This window comes from Narcine bancroftii, chromosome 4 (genome assembly GCF_036971445.1).
Source record: "Narcine bancroftii isolate sNarBan1 chromosome 4, sNarBan1.hap1, whole genome shotgun sequence".
Taxonomy (NCBI): Eukaryota; Metazoa; Chordata; class Chondrichthyes; order Torpediniformes; family Narcinidae; genus Narcine; species Narcine bancroftii.
In genome coordinates, this window is record NC_091472.1 from 25,611,613 (window position 1) to 25,638,086 (window position 26,474).

At 39.0% G+C, this 26,474-nt stretch overlaps 1 protein-coding gene across 1 annotated transcript in view; it reads right to left on the reverse strand.

The window, feature by feature from the left end:
• The window catches only part of slc30a6 (solute carrier family 30 member 6), a 152,355-nt gene that overhangs the window by 51,519 nt on the left and 74,362 nt on the right, over positions 1-26,474 (reverse strand). The window contains exons 5-9 of the mRNA XM_069930962.1: positions 8,989-9,031; positions 7,460-7,525; positions 2,443-2,523; positions 1,200-1,235; positions 432-526 (exon numbers count right to left, since the gene is read on the reverse strand). Of these exons, the coding sequence (XP_069787063.1) occupies positions 432-526; positions 1,200-1,235; positions 2,443-2,523; positions 7,460-7,525; positions 8,989-9,031 (321 nt within the window). The remainder of the gene's footprint in view (positions 1-431; positions 527-1,199; positions 1,236-2,442; positions 2,524-7,459; positions 7,526-8,988; positions 9,032-26,474) is intronic.

The window sequence follows — 26,474 nt, forward strand, 5'->3', positions numbered from 1 at the left end:
TTTTCAATTCAATGTCCTTTCATCTGAGCAGGAACCACAAAAGATGCAAACAAGGAGATGTGCTCTGATGGAAGCCCATAATCTGAAACACGCTGCTTTGTCCATTGCTACTGTCTGATCTGCTGAGTAATTCCAGCACTTTTCTGCTTTTGTCATGAAGTGCAGACTATATTTTGTGCATAATTACAAGAAAACCCAAAATGTCTGAGTTAAGAAGTTTACGTGATAACATCCAGTCTAGAAAAAAAAACTTTTTCTCATCAATTTACATTTTAAGGCCACTTTAACTTTTAATGACAAAATGCTGCAGGTGAAGTGATTTTCTAGATTCCACGATATCTCATTAAAGAGAGTAATAGTTAGGTCATTTGGAAATGTCTATCACATTTTGCCCAGCAAGGCCAGCATTGATGAGAGACTCAGTAACATACCTTCAGAGACATAAGCTAAAGACTTGTTCTTCAAAGACAGCATGGTAATCACATTGAAGAACAGGGCCACAAAGGTGCCAACAAGAAGACGCCCCCTACAGAGTAGAAATTTTAAGGAAATCGTGGAAAATTATATTAATCTTAATAATTATATACTTTGTAATTATTTCTAAAAATTGAGTCATCTTTGAATTTGATGAACATGCAATATTGAACTAATTAATACCAAAATATAGACATTTACAAAGTTTTAAAATTGAAAATATTGTAAATACTCATCAGGTCAGTTAAAAAGTGTGGAGAGAAAAAATACAGTATTGGACTCAATGCGGTTCATCATTCCCTCTCTCCAAAGATGTTGGCTTACCTGATGAGCACTTCCGGTGCCTATCCTATTTTACTATTCGATAACAAGATCTTTACGTGACAGAAACATTTCACTATTCATAGGCCAAAACAAAATCTGTGGCCATAATTATAGACAGGCCTAAGTAGCCCCTGAACCTGGAGGATCTGTTAACAAATACAACCAAGCCATGGGCAGGTACCCAGTTTTTATCCTTCCATGTAAAACTTAAGAGAAATTTAAACAGGAAATGTTCCATGTTAGTCTTTGCAACTAAAGTGAGAATTAATTTGAAGAGAATCAAGAAAGTATTTGTCAAGATTTTGTTTTGTAAGTATAGGCTCACAAATTAACAAATGGATTTATTAAAAAAACTGACAACATTTCAATGCGTATTCTTATAGAACTCAAACTAAACTTACGTATGAATCTCGGGCTGTTCAAGAAATCGCTCGACACTGTTAATAAAAAAATGATGAAATCATTGCACAGCTTAAAAAATGGGAGTCAAAGGGAAGGCTGGGAACCACTGATCTAGACTCAATTGTTACTGAAATGTTTTGCTTGAGAAAAATTGTCATTGGCCCATTTCCTTTGGAGTTATGAAACTGCGCACATAACGAGTCAATTAGGTACGATTAAAATAGTGGTTTTCAAACCTCTTTCTTTCCACTCACATACCACCTTAAGCAAGCCCTTGCTAATCACAGAGCACTTATGGCATAGGGAGAGCTTAAAGTGGAATGTGAGTTTGGGGGGTAGTTTGAAAATCACTCACCTAACCTAATAGGTATTTCCAGCTTTTTCTGATTTTATAACAAAGAAGGTGAAATAGGGAATAATCGAAGTAATCTGAACGTCCCTAGCAGTTTTCTATATAACAGATATAATTGAACACAGGAGCAAATTTCAAGTTATTATTTTGGTCAAGAGAATTTAAAAGAAAAAGGAGGAACAAAGAAAAGGTTTAAAAAAATGGGTAAAATATTATAATTGCATCCCTATTACACACAGTTAACTGCAGAACACAGGACAATAACTTTAGGCCAAGTTACCCTCATTGCTTGGAACTATGTCTTGGAATAAGAAATTTTAATGCAAGGTGAAAATTTAGGATTCAGGAAGAAAAAAATGTTTGAAATATACTAGGAGATATTCTTTTAAATTTATTCTCGAAGGCAAGGTCACCTTGCAATGACAAATAAGATTTGATATATTTGACTATTCATAGATTTAAAACCACAATATTTCACATTTAGATTAATCACAATGAAACATCTTCAAGAAATAACTTGATATTACTTTGAAAGTTAACTTTAGAATATCTGCAATTTTATTAAATAATAATGCACATTAAATGGAATTTCTGGGTTATGTATTTCCTAAATCTCTGGTTTGGGTTACACTTATCAATTATATTAAACCTGAACATGACCTTAAAGTAACACTAATGCACGTTGAAAATGTGCTCCATCACCCCCATCCATTTATTGGCACAATTCTAAAATATTCTCAAATTCCTCAATTATTGCTCTAAGGCTGAAAAGGACAATTGTGTTCATTGCATTTGTAAAATATTGATTAGCCTGATGCATGTCAGACAGAGATAAATTTTCATGGTAAAATGTTAAGTGTCAATCAAAAAAAAAAGGCCCACATTCCTACCTTTCTTTGAGTATAAAGAGAGCCCCAAGCTGAGCCAGGACAGTGGCAGCAAACACTGCTAATACTTCAAACCTCTCAAATCTGAAATTTAAGCATCGGGCAGGAAAAGAAGTGTCAGAATTGTAAAACAATCCATGCATGGATCTCAGTAATGCATTATCTATTCCACACATAGAGAGCTATAGGATAAAAGTAAAATTGTTCTAAGTGCCCAGCCTACTGATCATTACCAACATTTTCTGCTTTTATTTCAGATATCTAGCATCTGCAGTATTTTATGTTCATAAAATTGGTCAAATACATTTAACCTTCCTTTCAATTGCATTATGCAAACCCTGTTCAAAAATTTATTTTTCATAATTTTATCATACTCAACCCCATAAAAAAAAAAGTCTAGGTGCCACAAGACTCGGACCACCAGGTTCAGGAACAGCTGCTATCCCTCCACCAGCAGACTCAACAATAAACTCAATCAGGAACTCATTTAAGGACTCTTACTTTTGCACTTCATTGATTAAAAAAAAAGATCTTGTATTGCAGTCAGTTTGTTTACATTTCTCCCTTAAAAGGCTAAGGAAGTTCTTCTGTTCCCTTTATCAACTATATCAGCTAAAACCATTGAAAGTATTCTATCTGGATAGATCACAGCACATTGTATGAGTTGCTTTGCCAGAATCGAAAAAACTGCAGAAGATGGTGAATGCAGCTCATAATGTCTCTCAAACCTCCTCCTTAACCATAAATTCCATCTACATTACCTGCTGCCCTGAAGAAGCAGCCAACACACTGAAGGACCCATCTGACACTGGACACACTCTTTTCTCCCTCCTCCTGACAGGGACAAGGTTCAAACATGTGAAAAACAGGCTCAAAGACAGTTCTTACCCTGCAGCCATCAAACTCCTGAGTGAACCTCACAAATAGCTGCTCATGCTATGTACTAGTTGATTGTTTCACTGTAACCCTGTAATGTGTTCTTGCACTTTCTACTGCTGAAATGTTTTAAGAGTCGACTTGCTGGGCTGATCGCAAAATAGCTCTCTTGAACCATCTCAAACAATGGTTTTGATTTATAGACTAACAAGGAATTTTTCACAATGAAATTCTTACATAGCACAAACTTTCCTCAACCAAATACTAAATTTATGATATAATAAATATATTTATTAATGAAGCAACAACAGTTGTGGATATTTTGATTAAAATCATGAATCTACAGGAACATGGAAAAGGTCTAATCTGAATTCTATGGTAATATTTTTCTTTGAAGATCATGTAGCTGCATTTACTATCCCTGTAGCCATTAGCTTTTGCAGCTCCAAGCCTCACTGCTGCAGCAATGTCATGTGAAGTAGAGTGGTTGGGTGACCACTTTGTCGGTCTCAGAGGTTCTGCCTCCTAATGCCCACAACAGCCCTTTGACAACTTGTTCTGTGAAAACCGTCTGATAATCACAGACAGAAATATTTTAAAACAGTTTAAGTATATTTAAATAGATAAAAAGATAAACATACTTTAACACATTTAATAATTTATTCCTGTTTTAATTGATTAGAATGAAAAAGTTCCACTTTCCAATCTAGATCGATGACACCATTCATTTGCATGGGGCCACATTATATGCAAAAGCAAGGTTGTCATTAAGCCAAGCAGATATGATGTGTTATCTGGCTCTGAGCTCTTAATCTAGAGATGGAACTCAATCACAGTAAGTTGAGGGGCTGGGTATACTTTTTATCTGGATCCACAGCACTGAGTCCAAATGGAGAGCAAGGGATCAAGTTCATCCTTAGTACATTTCGATTTCCATGCTGCAAAGTGCAGAGATGGAAACCAGGAAAGTGAAAGAGATTGCAGTTTACTATTGAACCACCGGCATGGTTAGTGGAGTGGTTAGTGCAATGCTATTACAATGCCAGCGACCTAGGTTCGAATCTGGCTGGCAATGTCCAGGAGTTTGTATATTCTCCCCTTGTCTGCATGGGTTTTCCCTGGCTGTTCCAGTTTCTTCCATCATTCAAAGATGTACTGGGTTGGTAGGTTAATTGGGTGTATTTGGTGGTGTGGGCTCTTGGGATGGAAGGGCCTGTTACCATGAGGTATCTCTCTTAAAAAAAATGAATACACTATTTCAAGCCATTTATTTAAATTAAGACAAAAAAATTAGTTTTCCTTGTGTATTCAAAACAGAAAATGTACATAAAGTCAGTAGTTTAAAATGGAAGAAAATAACAGCTCCATAGAAAGCGCTTCCATGAAAAAATGAAAGGAATAGTCAGGCAAAATAAAATTATGGACATCAAAAAGCATGCCATTATATATTCTACTACTGGCTTCTCTTTCCATTAATAGTCCCTGGAAATAAAATATTTAAAATTTATACAATGTTGTCTCTGTGTTGTATTTTTTCATTTTAATTTTTAAATTTAGACATACAGCAGGGTAACAGGCCCTTCAGGCCCATGAGCCTGTGCCGTCCAAAAACCCCAATTAGCCTACAACGCAGTGAAGGGACTCACACCAGGCTGCAAACTGCTAGAGATTGACTCGAGAATGGCTGAAGGGGTACTAGGTATTGGGATCGAGACGCTAGAAAGTGCCAAGGGTGCTGGAGTCTTACAGATCGTGTCAGAAGTGTGCAGCTCAAGATCGGGTGCTGATAGTTGAACTGAAGGTTGTGTGGCTGCGGAAGCACTGGAGGCAAATCCATGAACTCTCAGTGACTGTGGGGAGACTCTCATTTGCTTTTCTTTCTCTGATTGTAAGGGCCACAGGGAATTTTTGCTGAAATCACATTTTCTGTTTTATTACATGACAATAAAATAATCTTGAACCCTTGTATGTTGTGAAAGATGGGAGGAAACTAGAGAACCCAAAGGAAACCCACGTAGACATGGGGAGAACGTATAGACTCCTTATAGATAGCACTGGATTCTAACCCAGTATACTGGTGCTGTAATAGCATTGTGCTACCCGCTGCATGAACCATGCCGCCCACAGCATGTCTGTGATGAGTTCTGATCTTTCTGAAAGAAATAGCTTTTGTTAACAAAATAATCAAAGCTTGGAATTATCCAATAAAACACTGAAATTGGCACTCACATTTAATCATGGAGTAGCTAATATGGATGTAGATTGTTTAAGAATATATTTTTCAACTCCTTGGTTAAGCTGTAGACAGAAATTAAGATGCTATCTTTCTTTCTTATGGTAATCAGCCTGTGGTCTCCATCTACATATCCAGGTCCGATATGAAACTGAATCATATCACGTCCTCACAACTGAGTTCAGGGACGACATCATGCAGGTTAGGTCTGGATTGTTGCCTCCCCATACATACCCAAACCAGAAGCAGGGTGCCTATTTCAATGGCCCATAGTGTCAATTCATAAACTTTATAGCCTCAGGACAAGAAAACACTCCAGAGGGTTGTTAACTTGGCCTGCGATATCACAGGCACCAGACTTCACTCCATTGAGGATATCTACGTGAAGCGGTGTCTTAAAAAAGCAGCCTCTATCCTTAAAGGACCACCCAGGCCATGCCCTCTTCTACCATCGGTAAAAAGGTACAGGAGCCTAAAGACAAGCACTCAGAGACACAAGGATAGTTTCTTTCCCATTGCCATCAGATTCCTGAATGATCAATGAACCAAAGACAGAGCCTTACTTTCCATGTACTATGGTTTTATATATTATTGTTTTATAATATGAATGTTTGCTGTACGACGCTGCTGCAAAGCAAAGAATTTCGTGACTTGTTCGTGACAATAAATTCAGATTCATGGCCTGCAAGGCAAATGAACAGCATTGATAGAAGCACCACCCAGAAACATGCCCAACAGACGGTGAAATAAGCTCATGATAAGCACAAGCTCCACCAAGCCCACCTGCCTTTGGGATGGCTTTTGTGCATAGGGATTCAACTTGCTCAGCTTGTGTTGGTGGGGGCCTACCCAGATGTCTCAACTCCTGCTCATGCTTTGCTATTTACTCTATATTATCTGTCCTTATAATCTTTCTGCCAAAATATGCAACTTTATACTTCTGCATATTAAATTTTGTGTGCCACATCTATGTTTTCCTGGAATTCTAAATAATAACCCTATCTACAACACTCTCTTTTCTGTCATTAACATTTTATTTTCATACAGCTTGTAAACCTTTAACTCCAAAGGTATCAATTTTGCTAACTTGGCTACTGTGTGTGATGTTATTAAACAGCATCTAAAAATTCACAGACATTATCTTTTCATTCCTTTCTTTAACTTTCTTGATTACAACTGAAAAATGTAATAAAGTTGGTCATAAAACAATTTGTTTTTTAACAAATCTGTGCTAGGTCAACTCAAGATATTTTTGAAGTTATTGTTTTGCCTGATTGATTAGCTCTCTAGGGACTTCCCAAGAGAATGACGGCATTCTCTTTGCAACCCCACTTGGCAAAGCAATCTGGAATACTTCTTATTCAGATTTGTGATTGTTTATGGAATTTAATCGATTTCTTCCTTGCACACAAAAAAAACCACTCGATAAAGGAGAATAGTAAGTTGTCAGGTAATCAAGAGCCATTAGGATGAAATCCTAAGTTTCAGTGCTTGATTCCATTAATGAGTCAGGCTGCCATTTAATTATCAATATCGCATTGATTTGCATCCATTTCTAGTGGAGGTATCACGTTGGTGAGTCTGGTGTACGATTAAGTAACCAGCATATTGGCTGTGGAAGAGCATGTGGCACCAGAGCCAATATTGTCTTCAATCTTATCTTTAGTAAAACAGTACATCTCTCTGGAGTACAATTCTTTAAATGAGGATGGATAGACACTCAGCCAACCCTGGGTTGTGATATACAACCAACTGGCCTGAACATTTACATTTATGAATTTTTGTAAAGAAATGCTAAACAAAGGCTGCACTCTTCTTCAAAAAAACCCAAAATTGTTCAGTATCCTTTCCTGAATTCCTAAATTCACGTGCAAAATTTAAGTGTTCACTGTACACTGAAAATAGACTTACCCAAAAGAGTATCCTGGACTAGGCTTCTTCAAAGTCACCCAGAAACTTATCAAGCAGGATAGCAGACTGTGAAATAAACAAATGAATGTCAAAAAGATGGATTGAATGCATTGAAAGAATCAAAAATAACTTTTCATAAATCTGTTTAAAACTCCAAATGTTTCACAGAAAAAATTGCATGCAGGGGTTTTAGTGTATTTATGTTCACCATATACTATAATGTTATAAACCCATCTAATCAGGTAAAAGGTTGGTTTGATTTTTTTTTAAGTGTTGGAAATAATAGTCAGTGGGCACCATTAACAGATAATTAATCAGATAATCTTAAATAGGATTTAACAAAAACAATATATTCGTCAAAGGAATACTGGGGAAATCAGAAAAAAAAAACATTTTTAAAAGCTAACCTAACAAGAGAATGCTTAATTTTGTATTGCAAAAATCTCAATCATGTTTTCGATTTAAATATTACAAATATCTAGTAGATATTTTGCTACAAATTTTGAATCAAATGACATCATCACCGATATGACTAATTGATCTGTTCTCTTTCACAAAAGGGCAAAAGGTGTTTAACTGAAATAAAACAAAAGCCTGAAAATCAGAAAACGTCCTTTTGAACTATTTTCTGAAATTTTAATCTACCTATCTCTTCCAAATTCGTACTGACCTTCAGTTCTCTTTAATCATATTTCTCCCCTTTCAATTAATTTCATTAAGTGGGTGGGATTTGGTTAATATCCCCTCAACTAAACTAAAAAAATGCAATCTTCAAAGAGATGATTTGAACAGAACTTTTTGATTCTAACGCTGAATTCTCAGTCAAGATTCAGACGAACAAACCACACCTTGAGCTAATTTATAACAATTTTCTCAGAAACAAAAATCACATTCCATTTTTACCACCAGTGGAGAAATAATATCAGTTTTACAGGGTATCAAAAATAACAGAATAGCAAAAATAGCAGAACCCACCACATAAGTTTTCAAAAAAAAAGGGCTCCCAATAATAGCTCATGCTCATTGAAGCAAATACAATAAATGCTGCTGAGTACAAGAAGGGCATTACCGGGCGAGGGTGACCAGACACCAAAAAATGGTTTACAAACCACATTTAAGTGACCAGACACAAAAAAAATGGTTTATAAACCACATTTAAGTGGTCATTGACAAGTCTGGCAGAAAGTAAAAATTCCAAATATATTTTGCTCCAGCTATTCGTGCAATTTGGAAAAATAGCTGAAAGTATTGAACTTGATAAGATAGCATCCAAAGAGAAATGAGCAAAATTAATATTTTAGGTTATTGCCCCTTCATTAGAAATGGCGAGGTGAAAAGCAATCACCCTTAAATCTCGATGTGTTTCTGTCCCTCCATAGGTGCTATTTCATATGCTGAATATACAAATGTAATTTTTTCCTTCAGATTTCAAGCATCTGCAGTGCTTTATTCAGCAAAAAATACATTTGACATTAATTAATCTTATTGGTGCATGCATTTAAACTTAGCCTTTGAATTAAAAGAATTACCTGAAAAGATCAAAGATAGTAAGGTACGTATAAGCAGTCAAAGCTGTGAGAAAAGGGGGGAAAAAAAACATTCTTATTTTGTGTCCAGCACATTTTTTCCTCTGACTGATGGAAAATAAATGAAATTTGTCCACCTGACATAAACACTAATTTTCCAGAAACTCTTCAATCTGGTTAATTTTTCATTCAAACTATTTCATGTTTGCTTACATACTGGAATTTATCATTAAAAATACTAACTCTCCCTCAAAGCATCTAAAAATTGTTCTGCAAAGAAATTTAATTGGTAAAACTGAACTCTACTGCAACATCACACTTTCTTCTGTCGTTTACCATTTGCTCTGACTTTATGTATAATTTTCTGACACTAGTTTGCTGCATTACATCTTTGTGTTCAGCTTGTTCGTCACAGAGTAAAATGGACTTGTTTTACCTTTGGACTATTCATCTAGAATACCACATTTTGATGAGAAAGTTCATTACGATGGAAGGCATTAATATTAGAGGAACTGCAGTTGTTAAACATTGTCCTTATTAATCTCTTTTACTTCAGAAAAAAAACCATTAAGCAGGCCCTTATTATCACAACATGCAAAGGGAAATTAAAGGTTACAGTATTATACTGGAAAACATTGTGATCTCATCATCGAACAGCACAGAAGGTCCTGTGATTGTCCTTTGCAATAGCAAAAGGGTCACAAATCTGTATATCGGGTTTCAGTCTGATGGCGATTACTCTCTCACTGACGCAGTCTGCAAGGTTGGGCTAATCCAAGGATTTTCACATTGCCTTTCAATGAAATTTCTTAAAAGAGTTCCACGAAACTCCTCTCGGTGCTTATCATGCCTGAAGGTGTCAGCATTTTTTGTGTGCTCAAAGTTATCTAAGCAGTCACAGAGAATCCAGATTAAAATAACAAATTCTTCAATGGAACAACAATGTAATGAAATGAACAAAGACAAAAGAGAATTTTAACAAAACTACTTGAGTACTTTTTTCCCCATTTGGACAGTAGTACAAAGGAGACAGTAGAGGCAGCAATCAAAGCAGAAAGTGCTCAGAAATACTCAGGGGTATTTGCTTTTATTTTATTTGATGCATGATATCTAATCTTAAATATGGAGTTAAGATTGATGATCACCAATCTTAAATTCATATTGAATCTCACAGAGCCAGATTAAATGGGTCTTTTTTCAAGATGGAAAGATGCCTCAAGGACCAAGGTGGCACTAACTAGGGCGGCACGCTGTTACAACAGCAGCGACCAGGACTGGGGTTCAAATCCCACACTGTCTGTAAGAAGTTTGTATGTTCTCCTATGTCTGTGTGGGTTTCTTCCAAGTGGTCTGACCCTTCAAAACATATGGGACTGTAGGTCAATTGGGTGGCAGAGGGTCGTGGGACAAAAGGACCTGTAACCGTGCTGTATGTCTAAATTTAAAATCGGGGCGTGATCATGTAAAATAGATAGGCGTAAGAACTTCTCTGAGGATGGTAGATCGCCAGAATTCTTTACCCTGAATGGTTGGGAAGAACAGATCACTGGAGGTATTTTTTAAAAAAGTACAGTAAAACCCCTGGTATCAGGCACCAATGGGGATTGATAGATGTCAAATATTCGCATTTTCCGGTTGCTTGAGACTGTGTGTTGTGTGCCAGTGAAGTAATGGCGAGGCGTGCCAATTTTAAACTTACATATTTTTCTTCGATTTTTTTGACGGTTGCTTGAATTCAGGAAAACAGGGGTACTACTGTAGGTATATTTTGGAAAGATCTTGGAATTCAGGGCGATGGGGAAATTGCGCAGCAAGACTGGGGAAGATCAACCTCTATCATGACTGGTGGAGTAGGGTCGAGAGGTTAGGAGACTTCATGTTCGCATTTCCAGCATCTGCGTGTTTTATTTTCTCTTTATTTAACTACCACCTAAAAGGTTCTCCAACAATTATATCCTATCGATCTGGTGCCAAATGAATACAGACCATAAGTACTTGTCGCATCAAATATGCTTTTCACATAGCTGCTTCATTCCGGGATATTTGCAGTTTTACATCTTGATTACTTTATGTTTATTTTTGCCAGTTATTGTAAATCTCTATTCCATGGATATTAACTGAGAAACCAGTTTCTCCATTTAAACCTTTCATTGTTTTAAGGACTTTTAGCAAAACTTTGTGGCGTTTAAAATCTCACATTTACACACATGTTTACGCAGCAATCAACATTCGGTCAAAAAGGAAGACTGATTGACAACTTTCTACACTCTTCAGAAGTAAAAATTACATCCAGTGTCGAGCACTCCCCAAATTAACCAAAAATCCATCTGATAAGTTCTTCTTTAAATTCACACATTAGCATTTGATATTAAATTTTAGCCTTACCATACATCATTATGCAGGATAATGAATGTACAACTAAAATCTAAATTAACCTTAAGGTGAAGTTTCAGTTATTTTCTTAGAAAAATTATAAATGAGTACATCCCTAACAATGTTTTGAATGGGGAACCACTCTTATCCCATGATTTTCAATTGGATGGTTAGAGGAAAGACAAAATCCTAGGTTATTAGGATTGTATCTGTAGACATTTGGATTGCAATATAGTTGGTGTAATTAGTAACTTTGTGAATGACAACACATTGGTGGTAGAGTGGGCAATGAGGAAGGATACTAAGTTTACAATGGAATGAGCTGGAAAGCTTGACTAAGGAATATCAAATAGAATTCAGCAAACTGAGTGGTGTTGCACTTTGGTAAGTCAAACTAGGGTAGATTTTACTTGGTAAACTGCAGAGGCCTGCCAAGTGATGTAGAACAGAGAAACCTAGGGGTACAGTCGCATGGTTCTATGGAAATGGCAACTCAGGTGGATAGGATGGTGAAGGCAATGTTTAGCATGCTTGCCTTCATTGGGAAGCTATTGAGTACAAAAATTTGAACCTTGTAATTCAGTGGTACAAGGTGCTGGTGAGAAATTACCTGGAGAACTGTGTGCAATTCTGGCCATCCAGCTGTAGGAAGAATATCAAGTTGGAAGGGATGCAAAGAAGATTCATCGGTATGTCGCTGGGACTAGAAGGGTTGAGTGAAAGAGAGAGGTTGGATATGCTGGGTCTTTACTTGATAAAACAATGGAGGCTATAAAATCATAGATTAAAGTGAACATTCAGTCTTTTTCTCCAGGGTTGATGATTCTAGAACTAAAGGGCATAGAGTTAAGATGAAGATTTAAGAGGGACCTGAAGGACAAAATTTTCTACTCAGTGGGTAGTCCATATATGGATTAAGCTGTCATAGAAAGCGATAGAAACAGGTACAATTATACATTCAAAATATATTTAGACAGATATATGGGTATGAAGGGCTTAAAAGGATATGGGGCAAAAACAGACAAATGGGACTAACCCAGAATGCAGTGGTCAGTGCATGCATACAGGTTGGATCCTGGATTTTCTCACCTCCAGATCCAAATTAGTGGGGATTTGCAAGAACATCTCCTCTACAATCTCCATCGGCACTGGAGTACCACCGGGCTGCTTGCTTAGCTCCCTGCTCTACTTGCTTTACACCCATGAGTGTGTGGCTTGCTATGACCACAACACCAAATACAAATGTGCTGAACACATACTGTAGTGGAATGCATAGAAAGGGGCGATGGATCAGCATACATAAGAAAACTTGGTTGAAAGGTTTACAAACAACAACCACTCACTCAATGTCACTAAAACCAAGGAGCTGATGGTAGACTTAACGAAGGGAAAATCAGAGATATACGATCCAGTGATATTTGGTGGATCAGAGGTGGAGAGGGTGAGAAAATTTAAATTTCGGGGAGTCGCTATCTGAGAGGATCTTTCTTGGACCCAATATGGCATTGTGAAGAAAGCACGTCAATGCCTTTACTTACTCAGGAAATTGCAAAAGTTCAGAATGATATCGGAAACCTTGGCAAATTTCTACAGATGTGGAGTGACATCTACGGTGGCTGAACGAAGACTTTCCATATATAGCGCTATACACCCTCCACCGCGTTGACCGGACACCAGTGTCAGGAAAAATGAGAAGAGGCATTAATAGAACCATAGAAACTACAACACAGAAAACAGGCCATTTGGGCCTTCTAGACTGTGCCTACAATTGTTCAACTAGTCCCAATAACCTGCTCCCATTCCTTAACCCTCTAGACCGCTCCCATCCATGTATCTGTTCTTCAAGGTTACATTGAGTGCACTGTTGAGGTTTAGAGATGCATATAAAACTTGTAATCTAGGTTGGTGTTATTTTAATTTCAAAAATTCTGATTAGTGCTCTGATTCTGAATGTATTTATTTTACCAAGAAGGCAAGATTATTCTTTCCACACTTTCAAACATGATGTCACATGTCTGTCATTTGCATTGGCTGACACACCAGCCATAGGATCAAAAGAAAGCTACTGCATAGAAAACAGGCCACTTGACCCTTCTAACCTGTGCCACGTAGTCCCAATAACCTGCTCCCATTCCATAACCCTCCTGATCTCTCCCATCCATGTATCTATCCAATTTATTCTTAAAACTCAAGATCGAGTCTGCACCCACCACATCAGATGGCAGCTCATTCCACACTCCCACCACTCTCTGAGTGAATAAATTCAGCCTAATGTTCCCCCTAAATCCTTCCCCTTTCACCCTAAAGCCTTGTCCTCTCCTAATCTCAATGGAAAGATCCTGCTCTGTCTATACCTCTCAAAATTTTGTAAACCTCTATCAAATCATCCCCTATTAACCATATAACCATTTACGGAGCAGAAACAGGCCATGTCGGCCTTTCAAGTCCGCACCGTGTCACTAGAACAACTCCACTAGCTCAAACCTCCCGCTCACCGCCACGTGATGTTCAGGTTGAAATTTTTTGATGCATTGATAAACATATCCAGATTTCGGTTTTGCCAAGGACCTAAATTTGTTTACCCTCTCCACCTTTGATTCCCCCAGTGATCTGGCTTTCCTTTCTGAAGTCAACAATCAGCTCCTTAGTTTTGGTAGCATTGAGTACGAGGTTGTTGTTGGTGCACCATTCAGCCAGGTTTACAATCTCCATCCCATATGCTTTGTTGCAGAGCTTCTTCATTTGGAGGAATAAAGTCCTAACCTGCTTAATCTTTCCCTGTAACTCAACTTCTGAAGCCCTGGCAAGATCCTAGTAAACTGTCTCCCTAAAACTCCTCTCTACCTCTGCCTCCTGAATGATCCAAAGTTCATCCAGCTGCAGCTCCAGTTCCCTAACTCTGTTTACCAGGAGCTGCAGCTGGATGCACCTCTTGCAGGTGTAGTCATCAGCAACAAATGTGTTGTCCCCGACTACCCACATCCTGCAATCGGAACACTGGACTTCCCTAACTGTTTCCTCCATTACCCAACACATTTTATTTTTGCATATTAAGATCATTTTTATTTCTTTGAGTGGCTAGCTTATAGAAATATACAAATAGCATAGATCTTTCCAAAATATAGAGAGCAATCTTATGTTGACCAAATGAAAATTTACCAACATGGCTAATAAGGCCAAAAATGGCAGTTTAAAAGCTCATCGAGCTTGAAAGACAATGCAGTTACATGAATCTCAGATGAGTACAGGAAGGGATTGATACTGTATGTGCATGGATTTGTGCTGATTTTATTACAATGTAAAATTTAATAGCTAGAGCATCATATGTTCAAAAAATGCATCTCAAATTGAAACTATTTTGTCACTAGTAAAATCCATTAATAAGTGATCATTCTTTAAAACCAAGTTATCAAGGATCTGTAGTTATGACTTGCAATATGTTTTAAAAAATCCTGGCAATAAACTGTGAAGAAATATTTCATATGACCACTTAATTTGGTGGATTCCCCCTTTCTACTCCATTTATCACCAAAATTATCTGACCCTTTACTGTTTAAATATATTATAATTCAAACTAGCTGTTAGTCTTCTTTTCTCAGGAAGGTGGATCCTTGTGAAATGCAGGAGGGCTTCTACAATAGGTTAACGTGCAAGCTAAGCAGGCTCAGGACTTGGGAGGGGAGATTGCCAAGGAACAGCAGGTGCTTCAGGTTTCTGTAAGGGGCGAAGGACAACGTGGTGACTCTCTGTCTGCCTTATGGTAGGCAAAGTTAAAGAATTTTGCATCTCTTACATTCTAAATGTCGTATTAAGTGACAATCATGAAACCTTTAGCATAAATTTAGAGTGGAAAGGTGGAGGTGATTGAAGAATAGCAGTCACGGGGTCATAGAGTATTCCTTCAAGATAACTGGATTAACTTTTGAGACAAAATGTTCAGGTGGGGAAGAATTTAGAAAAAGCATTCACAAGGTTTTTCTGTCGTAGTATGCTGTGTGCCCTACTGGGAAAGGGACTGCACTTGATCCATTTTAGCAATCAAGGACAGGCAAGTGATTTCCTCCAGCATTTTGTGTGTTGCTCCAGTTTTCCAGTATCTGCTGTCTTTCTCATTTGGCTCCAAATCATTAAAGTATCTGTAAAGGAACTTTTTGGGAACGGTGATCATCGTTCACTATTGACCCTCAGGAAACTGGGGGAAGGTAGATTTCAATGCAAGGCATGATCTGATAGCAAATTGGAAGGAGATGTTAAAGGAAGGAAGTAAAAGAGGCAGATTAAATATAACAGTGTTTGGACAGGGACCTGGATAGAAAAAAGAGGGATACAGATGTAATATGGACAACAAGGTGGCCTGCAAAGGACAACTTCTTTCTACGATGCCAGAAGTTCTGACGAAAGTGCTTCTCTGCCCTACTGTTTTACAAATAACCAGGACTTCACTGAAAGTAAAAGGCTTAAACTGCTTGTTATACCTTTTTTTTATGGCCAGTTTGTATTCTGTGCCTTGGCTTAAATGTGCAACAATTTTTTTTACTGGGGTTGAATTTCTGTATAAATTGTCACGATTGCAGCAATTAAAATGATCCTTTCAATTTCAATTTTGTTGATCATTCCAAATGACAATCTAGTTGGAGAAAAACCACAGAAAATAATAATATTGAAACGAGCCTCAGCTCCCCCACCCTTCAAAATAATATGCAGAGCTCTGCGGTGAACCTTACAATCCAGCTTATTGGGTAGTGAGATCATTCAACATGGTTTCTAATACTTAACAGATCAGCACATGAATTCACCATCTTTCTGAAATATCTAGCACAAAAGTCTAATATTATTGATTACAGACATGGCTAAAACCAGCAGATCTGTTGAAAAAAGAAAATACAGTGAAAATACCAGCCACTGAAGATTTGGTAAGGTTTCACAAGGTTCAGGCTCCATTAAAGCCCTTTGGTAGCCACTCTGATGTCCAAGGACAGCATCGCATTAGCAGGATAAGGTCAGCTGTGTATGTTTACTGAAGTGGCCAATCAAGATAAAAGAAACAAGAACAATAAAGGTAAATTAATCCATCTTTGCAATTTAATTTTTAATGCGGACTGCAGAACATAAGACAAACATTTATATACTCCACTCCCTCATTTTATTTGTGCCATTTTATTTTCTGCTCTGGGGACAGATAGATTTCCTAAATAACTGCAGGCCTGCTACCATGGGATCAGCAATGTTAAAGGCGCTGCACTTTCCCATCCACCTATGCTACATTTAGCCCATTCCCCTGGTATAGCAGCAACTGAGCCAATAGAATGGTGTAGAAATTTTCGATTTCCGATACCGAAATCTTAGCCAGTTTTCAGACTTGGAGAAGAGATTTGCAAACTACAGCATTCTGCTGTCATTGCTTCAAGAAACACATATCGACCACTCAGTGTCGGATGTCGTAAAATGCTCTGCATTAAAAGAGAATTCTTCAATAAGTAAACTAAAAGCTTTATTGACTGAAAACAAGAATCCACTTGGTACATTCTGAAAAGAAATTTAAGACTTTAAAAGGAAGCTTTGCGTCAATACGTCCCTCTAAAACTACCATTAGTGGCTGTGGATTTAGGTTGATAAAGGCAGCCGTCTCCTACCAGGCACTAAGACAATCTTTCCACTTTAACCAACTCCAGACATCCAGATGGATTGAGCTGTCATAACATTACAGCAGATACTGTCAGTTCGGCTGTACAGTTTTCATACCTCATCTGAGACTTCTACTTTGCTGCTTCATGGCACAGCCAGCAAGTTAAGTTTGTTTACTATGTTCTGCCAGACTGGGTTTGAAGGTTAATGTAGAAAATTTAGCACAACTGTACAGAAATATTTAAATATGTATTACTTGATATCCCAGGGTACCACTCATTCAAAAGGTTTATGTCTCTTATGATCTCTTCGTTGGTATTCACTCCTCAGCCATTTGCCTCATTCTTTACTGAGTACACTGTCTGACTTTACTATCTTTTTACATTGACCTTGTAACTTCTTCATCCTCTTTATATTAAAACAAAGACAGGGCTCACATTTGACAAAACTTGAATCATTCTTTTAAAATGGATTTTTAAAATGAAAAAAAAAAATGCAGTCTGTAGTTGCCGGCGTGGTGAAGGCAGGAAAAAAAATGCATTAGTAGCAACTGGTGAATGAACGATTGAGAAGTTAGAAGGTGCCCAAATCTAGGGCAAACAAAGAAGATGCAAAGCTTGGTCGGGAGAAGAGAGGATAGGGTGTTTGAATTTGGAGATCAATTGAAATGGCAGTGGTATGTGGAGTGCCAAACAAAGATTGGGAGAAAGAACAGCAGTGCTTCGAAAGTCATGTTGATGGGAGCAATCAATAGCTAACAATTTCTGCCTCTCTCACAAAATGGTGTTATTTGAAACCAAGTAAAGAGAGTCCAAGTTTCAGCAATGGCAAGGAGGACAGCTTACCCTTCTTGACTATAAACAATATAAACTTCAAGTAATCTTTTAACATTCAAAGATGTGCACAGCCTAACAAAGATTCACATCCGTTTACTGAGAGCAGATACCCATTTGTCATGCAGTTCCAGCTCACTCTTTCACTTTGAATTCAGAAAAGGTTGATGGAACAAAGGCCTCTTGCGCTATTCTCTAATGGGAAGAAGATTAACAAATCTCATATTTAAACACAATGGAGAACCAAACAATAAGGCACTAAATTTCAACCTGGTGAGAAAATGTTTTATGACAAATCATTTTGTCAAGAAGCTCAGTATTCATTCAAAGAATAAATGTTGCACCTGAACTGGAGGGGGACCAACTTCCTGATGGTCAGGTTTGCTTGAGCTGTTGGGGAGGGTTTAAAATTAGTTTGGCGTGGGGATGTGAACCACTGAATAAGACAGAAGATACATAAGATGATGTACTATAAAGCAAGATTGTGAGGAAGGATCGGCAATCAATAGGGCAAAATTGCAAGGGCAAGATTAAGGATTTAATTTGGGGTAATTTAGAAACACAGATGAAATGGGCGATGAATAGAGCACAGAAGGTCTTGTATTTAAATGCCCACTGTATATGAAATAAGGTTGATACTGTACTACAGCTGGTATGCTATCACTTAGTTGTGGCTGAAAGACTACAGATGGGAATGAAATATTTGTGGATTCACTGTGTATTGGAAGGACATGAAAGTAGGCAGAGGAGGTGAAGTAGTTCTTTCTGCTGGTTAAAAATTGAATCAAATCTTCAGTGAGACATTGGATCAGAAGATATGGAATCCCCGTAAGTAGAATTAAGAAACTATGGGTAAAAAGGCCCTGATGAGAATGCATGCAGGCATCCAAACAGTAGCCAGAATGTGGCAAGCAAACAACAGAGGGAGACAGAGAGGTATAAAAAAAGAGCAATGTTACAATAGTCATGGGGAATTTCAGTATTCAGATTGATTGGGAAAACTGGGTTGGTGATGGATCCCAAGAGAAGGAGTTTATAGAATGCCTTCAGGATGGCTTCTTCTGGCAGCTGAAGAGCCGGGTGCTCTGGCAGCTGCTGTCGCACAGCTAGTGAGAGGCAAACTTCCAAGAGTACTGTGATGGATATCATATTTTATATTGTATATAGATAAGTTTTTGAAGGAAGATTGTGTAGTGTAGGTCACAAACAAAAACAAACACTTCACAAAACAGATCTCATTTAAAATGCAAGAACTTTACTGCCTTTGCAAAGACAATGAAACAAAGAGACTGCTTTGCTAAAGAATTTCAAAAGCAGATGTAAATGGATTATTGTTTTGAAAGGAACAGATGAACTGACTCAGAAGTTTGGGTCTGGTTTCACAATCTGTCTAGTTGCACTTTGCTGTTCGATGAAAGTCACGTGGTTTTGCAAGAAGAGAGGGGGGGGGAGGGGGGAGAGACCAAACAGGCTTTCTCTAAAAGAGAGAGAAAAAAACTGGTTTCTGCAGTTATGGCAAGCTGGCAACTTGTTGAAACCCCACTTTGAAGACGGGTTGTGAGTTCAGCCTGTTGAAAACCTTTGTGGTCCATACAAGAGGAAATGGCTGGCTAGAGTGTTTCATCTGAAATAAGGGAAACAAAAGGAACTCTGTGGTGACCTGCAGAAGAAGAGGTTATCATTTGGAAAACCCCAATGGGGCAAGTTTCTTCAGCAAGACACTGAAGTGGCTGATCGGAGGGAATCAGTTTGTGTGTGTCCAATGAACAACAAATCTCTCTGAAAACAACAAGAACCTTCCTGAGTGGTAACCATTTAAGCATCAGAGCTTGGTGAAAATTCATCACTGTTAAATTCTGTGCACAGTATAAGAATTGCCTGATACCAGTGAACTTGGAGGAGTGAGAAGTGAGATTGGACTGTGAATCAAAGAACTTTTCTGAACTTATACACATTACATACACATGTGCTTAGAATTAGAAGGGGGCTTAAGTTTGGGTAAGTTAAGTTAATAGTAATAAGTTAAATTTGATACTGTTTTTACGATTAAAGAAAATTAAAAATGACTTTTGTTTAAGTAATCATTTGTCTTGGTGAATTTCTATTACTTCTGGGTTTTGGGGTCCTCTGGGCCCATAACAGTACTGCCAAAGAACAGAGGGCCATGGGGAGGGAAACTGGTGGGTAGAGGCCATTCTGCCTGTCATCCAGCTGACAGGACTCAGCCAGCCAAGCAGCGTAAGAGGGACAGGTAACGATCAGGCCTCGTGGCGAGGCTCAGCCTAAGGGGTACAGTTGCCACATCCACCCAACCACCCCATGAAGCTGCTTGGCAAACAGCAGGGAGTGGAGACACAATACTGCTCAGCAGGGTCCTACCACCTGATCTTAATACACCAGCTCCATACAGATTTAAACAGTCTGTTAAAGGAGCTGACGATGTATTTTTTTAAAAATCCTCCATCCTTGGATGGCGGTACCTGTGCTGGGCAGCATACCACGAGGGGTTGCAGACTCAAAGGGAGCAATGGATCAGTGCAGGGCACCAGAAACGGGAGTATACTCCATGTTGAGATGGAGAAGCTTAGAAGATGATCCTATAGGATGCAACTAGTGAGGGCTCAGCGGTTGAAGGATCCACACGGGTTGCGGGTGATGCAGTCAAAGAGGCTGAGGGCAGCTAAAGACAGGTATCAGAACCAAATTTTGAGAGGGTGCTGTGGGCAAGAGGAAATCACAAAGGGCCTTCCTTGGGTACTGAAAGCTTCCTAATCATATCGGAGGTTTAGACCTGGTGCTTGGTTTGACGATGGTTTGAGCTATATGGTTGTAAAAGCGTTGGGTATGAATCCACAGACACTCAATGACTCTTACAAGATTCTCTTTTACATAGAACAATGCAGCACAGTACAGGCCTTTTGGTCCTCGATGTTGTGTCGACCCATGTATTCCTTCCTAAAAAAAAACTAAACCCTCCCTACCCCATAACCTTCTATTTTTCTTTCATCCATGTACCTAAGAGTCTCTTAAATGCCCCCAATGTTTCAGCCTCCACCACCATCCCCAGCAAGGCATTCCAGGCACTCACAACTCTCAGTGTAAAACATTTATCGCTGATGTCTCCCCTAAACTTCCTTCCCTTAACTTTGTATGTATGTCCTCTGGTGTTTGCTGATTCTGCGCTGGGAAACAGGTGCTGCCTCTATCAAGTCTCCTTTCATCCTTCTATGCTCCAAAGAGAACCTTGCCTCACAAAACTTGTTTCCCAATCCAGGCAACATCCTGGTAAATCTCCTCTGCACCCTCTCCATAGCTTCCACATTCTTTCTATAATGAGGTGACCAGAACTGAACCCTAAGTGTGGTCTCACCTCTCTACTCCTGAATTCCATCCTCCTTTTAATGAAGCCCAGCCTTCTTAACTATACTATCAATCTGTGCGGCAATCTTGAGGGATGTATGGATTTTAACCCCACACTTTTAAGTAACTGATCATTAACCCTGTACTCAGCCTTCTAGTTTGTCCTTCCAAACACCTGTACGGATTGAAATCCATCTGCCAAACTCTGCATCCTATCTATATGCTCCTGTAACCTTTGACAACCTTCTGCTACATCCACAACTTCTCCAAACTTCGTGTCATCTGCAAACTTACTGACCCATCTTTCTGCCTCTTCATCCAGGTCATTTATAAAAATCACAAAGAGCAAGGGTCCCAGAATAGATCCTTGCAACAATTCACTAGTCACTGACCTCCATGGAGAATACTTTCCTTTCATTAATACTCTCTGCTTTCTTCCTACTAAACAATTTTTTATCCACACAGACAAGGTTCCACTGATCCCATGCCTCATCACTTTCTGGATGAGTCTCTCATGAGGGACCTTTTCAAATGCCTTGCTAAAATCCATTTGGCCACATTTACCGCCCTACCCTCATCAATTCTTTTATTACTTCCTCAAAAAACTCAATTAGACTCATGCCAGAATGGCGCTCCAGTGAGCTCCGGCACCACTGCACCCTTATTCAGAAGTCACATCATCTGCCATTCAAGGTTGGTCTCCAGCCACCCATTAATACACACTTTGCTGTTAGCTTATTTAAATCACTTTGGGTCATTATTGGCTAGAAACATAGATTAGCCCTGTATATAACACCAGTGCATAGCACATTCTTTTTCTCTGTCTCATGGTCCAAGCTCAGGACATTGCTCCACATCAGGTTGCTACTGTGGACATCGCTAGAAGTATTGCAGGTAAGGTGAAACTGATCAATACCTGCTGATGGTACAGGGAACCAGGTGTGTGTAATAGACCCACACACACACTCTCTAGTGCGTGCACTCAAATGTGTGGGCATGTCATTATTGTCGGAGTCCAACCTAGGTCGGAGGTGACTGTTTATATCGTTGCTTAAGTGAAATAGTAATCGAGTACCATTCAACATTCTCCCCGTTTGTCTCCTGTGCATTAATTAAAGTTACGTGTGATTGTAATAATTGTGTCTGGACTCGTCTCTCCGTGAATCCACTGAAACTGATACTCTTCCTATCCTGACCACTTGAGAATCCGGAAAATCCAAACTGAACCAATCCACGAACAGTGCGGATTTTGGACTTCTTCTATATTAATGCATGACAATAAAAGGAACCTTTAAACAGCTTGTGACTGAGCTGACCAGGGAAATGGCAAATCTGGATTAAGTATTGTGTAATGAACCAGAGTTGATAAAGGGATATGAAGGTAAGGGTTTCCTGATATGAATTTGCTCTACAGTTTGAGAGGGAGAATCTAAAATTGGTTGTGTCAGTGTACTAGTGAAATAAAGGGGACACCAGAGGTATGAGAGAGGAAATGACCAAAGTTGATTGGAAAGGCACTCTAGCATGGAGGACAGCAGAGCAGCAATGGCTGAGGTTTCCGTGAGAAATAAGGAAGGTGCACAACAGGTATATTCCAAAAAAAATAATTACAGTATAACTCTGATTATCTGAAATCAGGTTCTCCAAAATCCTCATTAGGCGGGAGGGAGACATCGGGATCCCAGGCAGGAGCCAGGACCTTTGGATCCTGGCAAGAGCAGGGGCTCAGTGCGGAGGTATCAGAGATCGGCAGCACCCAGCATTTTTTTGGGTGAGAATTAAACATTATTTTAATGCTTAAAATGTTTGTTGTTGTTTAAACACTGTTACAAGTGATTTGCTGTTGCTACTGGGCTGTTTTTAAATTGACCAGTTATCCAGAATTTTTTTTATCCGACATAGGCCAAGTCCTGACCATTTCAGATAATCGTACTGTATTTGAATGGAAAACTTATACAAGTGTGACTGACAAGTTAAAGCCAAAGTTAAAAACAAATAAAAGGAAGAAAAATTAGTGGAAAGATAGGACAGCACGATTAGTGTAGTGTTTAGCTCAACATTGTCACAGCTCCAGCAACCTGGGTTTGAATCCCACATTATCTGTAAGGAGTTTGTACGTTCTCCCCATGTGTGTTGGTTTCTTCTGGGTGCTCTGGTTTTCTCCCACCATTCAAAAAACTGAGCACTGGCACTACACAGGGCTCCTGCTCACACTACTGACCCATGACTGAATCACCATGTCAATTAGGTGTAATTGGGCGGCTTGGGATTTTGGTCCGTTAGGGCCTGTTACCGTGTATATGTCCAAAAATTTTCTAAAGTCTGTGACGCTTTTAAAAGTATACAGAAGCCAATTAAGAAGGTCATTAGGAAGGAAAAGATCCTTCCTGACGGTAGCACGGTTGGTGCAGCAGATAGCACAGCACCTTTACATTGCCAGCAGTTAGTGCAACACCCTTACAGCGCCAGCAATCGGGACAGGGGTTCAAATCCTGCACTGTATGTAAGGAGTTTGTACATTCTCCCCATGTCTACGTGGGTTTTCTCCGGGGGCTCCGGTTTCCTCCCATCGTTTGAAACCAGGAGTGTAGGTTAATTGGGTGTAAATTGGGCGGCACGGACTCGTGGGGCAAAGTGGCCTGTTACCGTGCTGTATGTCTACATTTAAAATGTTAAAAATTAGCATTAAGAAAAGGGCATGGCATGGGTAGTAAGGGTCTTTGATGATAGAGGCTGCTTTCTTGAGACACCTCCTCTTGTAGATGTTCTTTACTAAGTTAAAGACTAATGCCCATAATGGTGTGTGCCAATTTATAACCCTCCGGAACCTTTTCCTGTCATGTGCAATGGCTTTGCCATACCAGATAGTGATGCAGTTAGAATGCTCCCCACAACCATGGTGTCACTGGCAAAACTGTAGCTGGCATTTGAATTGTGGCTAGCACACAGTCATGGGTATAGAAATAGCAAAGCAGTGGGCTGAGCATGCATCCTTGAGGTACTCCCATGAGAAGGAGATGTTCGGCAGAAAAAGCTGAGCCAGATATTGCCAGTGTGGTATGCGATGTTGATGAGAGTATTTCCCGAGTTTAACTAGCTTGTATGCTGGAAGTGTGAATTGATACCAATATGACAAAAGTGCACCTATACCCTTAGATAACAGCAAGGCCAACGGTATAGCTCATTTATCGATGAGAGTTAATCATCAAGGAAGAAACAGGAATGATTAAGGTAGTGAAATTAAATCAAATCAGCTGCAAAATGAGAAAGTGACTAGATTATAAGAGAGAATACAGAAAAAAAATCAAAATTTTTTAAAAAGACTCTTCCATGCAGGATGCAACTAAAATCAGAGAGTCTATTTGGTGTTTAATACAATCATTCTCCAGAGACTGAGGGAGAAGCTGTCCTCGCTGGGACTCAACACCCTTCTCTGTAACTGGATTCTGGCTTTCCTAACAGAAAGATCAGTCTGTCCGGGTTGGTAGCAAAATGTCAAGCACTGGCGCACCTCAGGGCTGTGTGCTCAGCCCATTCCTTTTACACTACTGATCCACACCTGCATCACCAGATCCAGCTCCAGCGTCATCAAGTTTGCAGATGACACAACAGTGACCAGCCTCATCAGCAACAATGGTGAGGCTCACTGCAGAGAAGAGGTGGAATTCAATGGTGCAAGAGTAGCAACCTGAGTCTCAATGTGGACAAGATGAAGGAGATGATTGTGGACTTCAGGAGGACCAGGAATGACCACCATCCACCATTACACCTCAAAAATTCTGGAATAGAGAAAATAGAAAGCACCAAGTTCCTTGGAGTTGATTTAACTAGTGGCCTATTGTGGACACACATCTCCTCACTTGTTAGGAAGGTCCTTCCTAATGACCTTCTTAATTGGCTTCTGTATACTTTTAAAAGCGTCACAGACTTTAAAGGGCTAAGGGTAGGGAAACTACTGTCCTATCTTGAGGCACAATTTTCACTTTCATTTGAAATTTCTTGTTGGGTCTTTTTATCAAATTAAATTTTAGATCCTTCCCTTTCAATTCCTCTATCTTGTCTCAAGGCTCTGTTGAATTGGAAATACATGGCTTTACCAGATTTGTTCGAGGAAGATGCTGTCACCAGTACATTTCTAAAATCTTTATTATTGTACCTCTAGCTTTGAATCTGGGTAAATACTTAAAATTTACTGATACAAGGATGACGAAACCATTTGATCTTTCACTCCAACCCTGAATGCTATTCCCTAGAAGTAAATTAAAAACTTTTGGCCTGTGGTTGTCTTGTCTCATGATTTCTTTCAATAGATCAAGAATCCCTCAAAAATAGGTGATTTGTCTACCTTGCATTGCACCATTTAATTTCTGTCCTTCCCTATATCATTTCCTATTAAGCTTGATAATTCTTAGTCATCTCATACAGCTGTGTCCTTGCTTTCAATATTGTTTGCAAATTCTAGTTCAAAAATACCTACTTGACAATTCCATTCATACCTCCAGCCCCCTTTATCGGGTTAGGAGGTAGGGAGGAGCAAATTGTTCAACAAAGCCTTCTAAGAGAACATAAATGTTTATCCTCCTTCAGGATTCAGTAATGCCCAGCAGTGGTTGTATCATTTATGTGAGGGATTAATCCTCCTGGGAAAGTGACCTCAGTTTCAGGCTGTAATACGAGTTTGAGTTCTGACAGCTCCTCATTCCCATTCATTAATTGCCATTTAGTTACTCTAATGTCTTTAGTCTACTCTGACATCTGTGGTACTGAATTACAGTAAATGCAGCAAGGTTCTTATTAATCATACAGGACTTTGGCAGATGTGATTTAAAGATAAAGAAAAATAATTACATTAAACTATTACCCAAATTATATCCATTACATTTTATCTGGGCATTCAGTGTGTAAAACATTCTGCAGGTTAGACCATTAGAATGCCGTTGCAGATATTAAAATGTCACCTGGCGAAAGATTTTCAATTTTTTAAAGTAACACAAACTTGATGTCATATGATGTCATAGAACCAGAGAAAATTACAGCACAGAAACAGGCCCCTTCAGCCTTTCTAGTCTGCGCTGAACCATTATTCTGACTAGTCCCACTGACCTGCACCCAGTCCATAGCTTTCCAGACCTCTCCCATCCATGTACCTGTCCAAATTCTTTTTAATTGATAAAACAGAGCCCATATTCACCACTTCCGCTGGCAGCCCATTCCACACACCCACCACTCTCTGTGTGAAGAAGTTCCCCCTCATGTTCCCCCTAAACTTTTCCCCTTATGATTGGCCAATTTAATGTT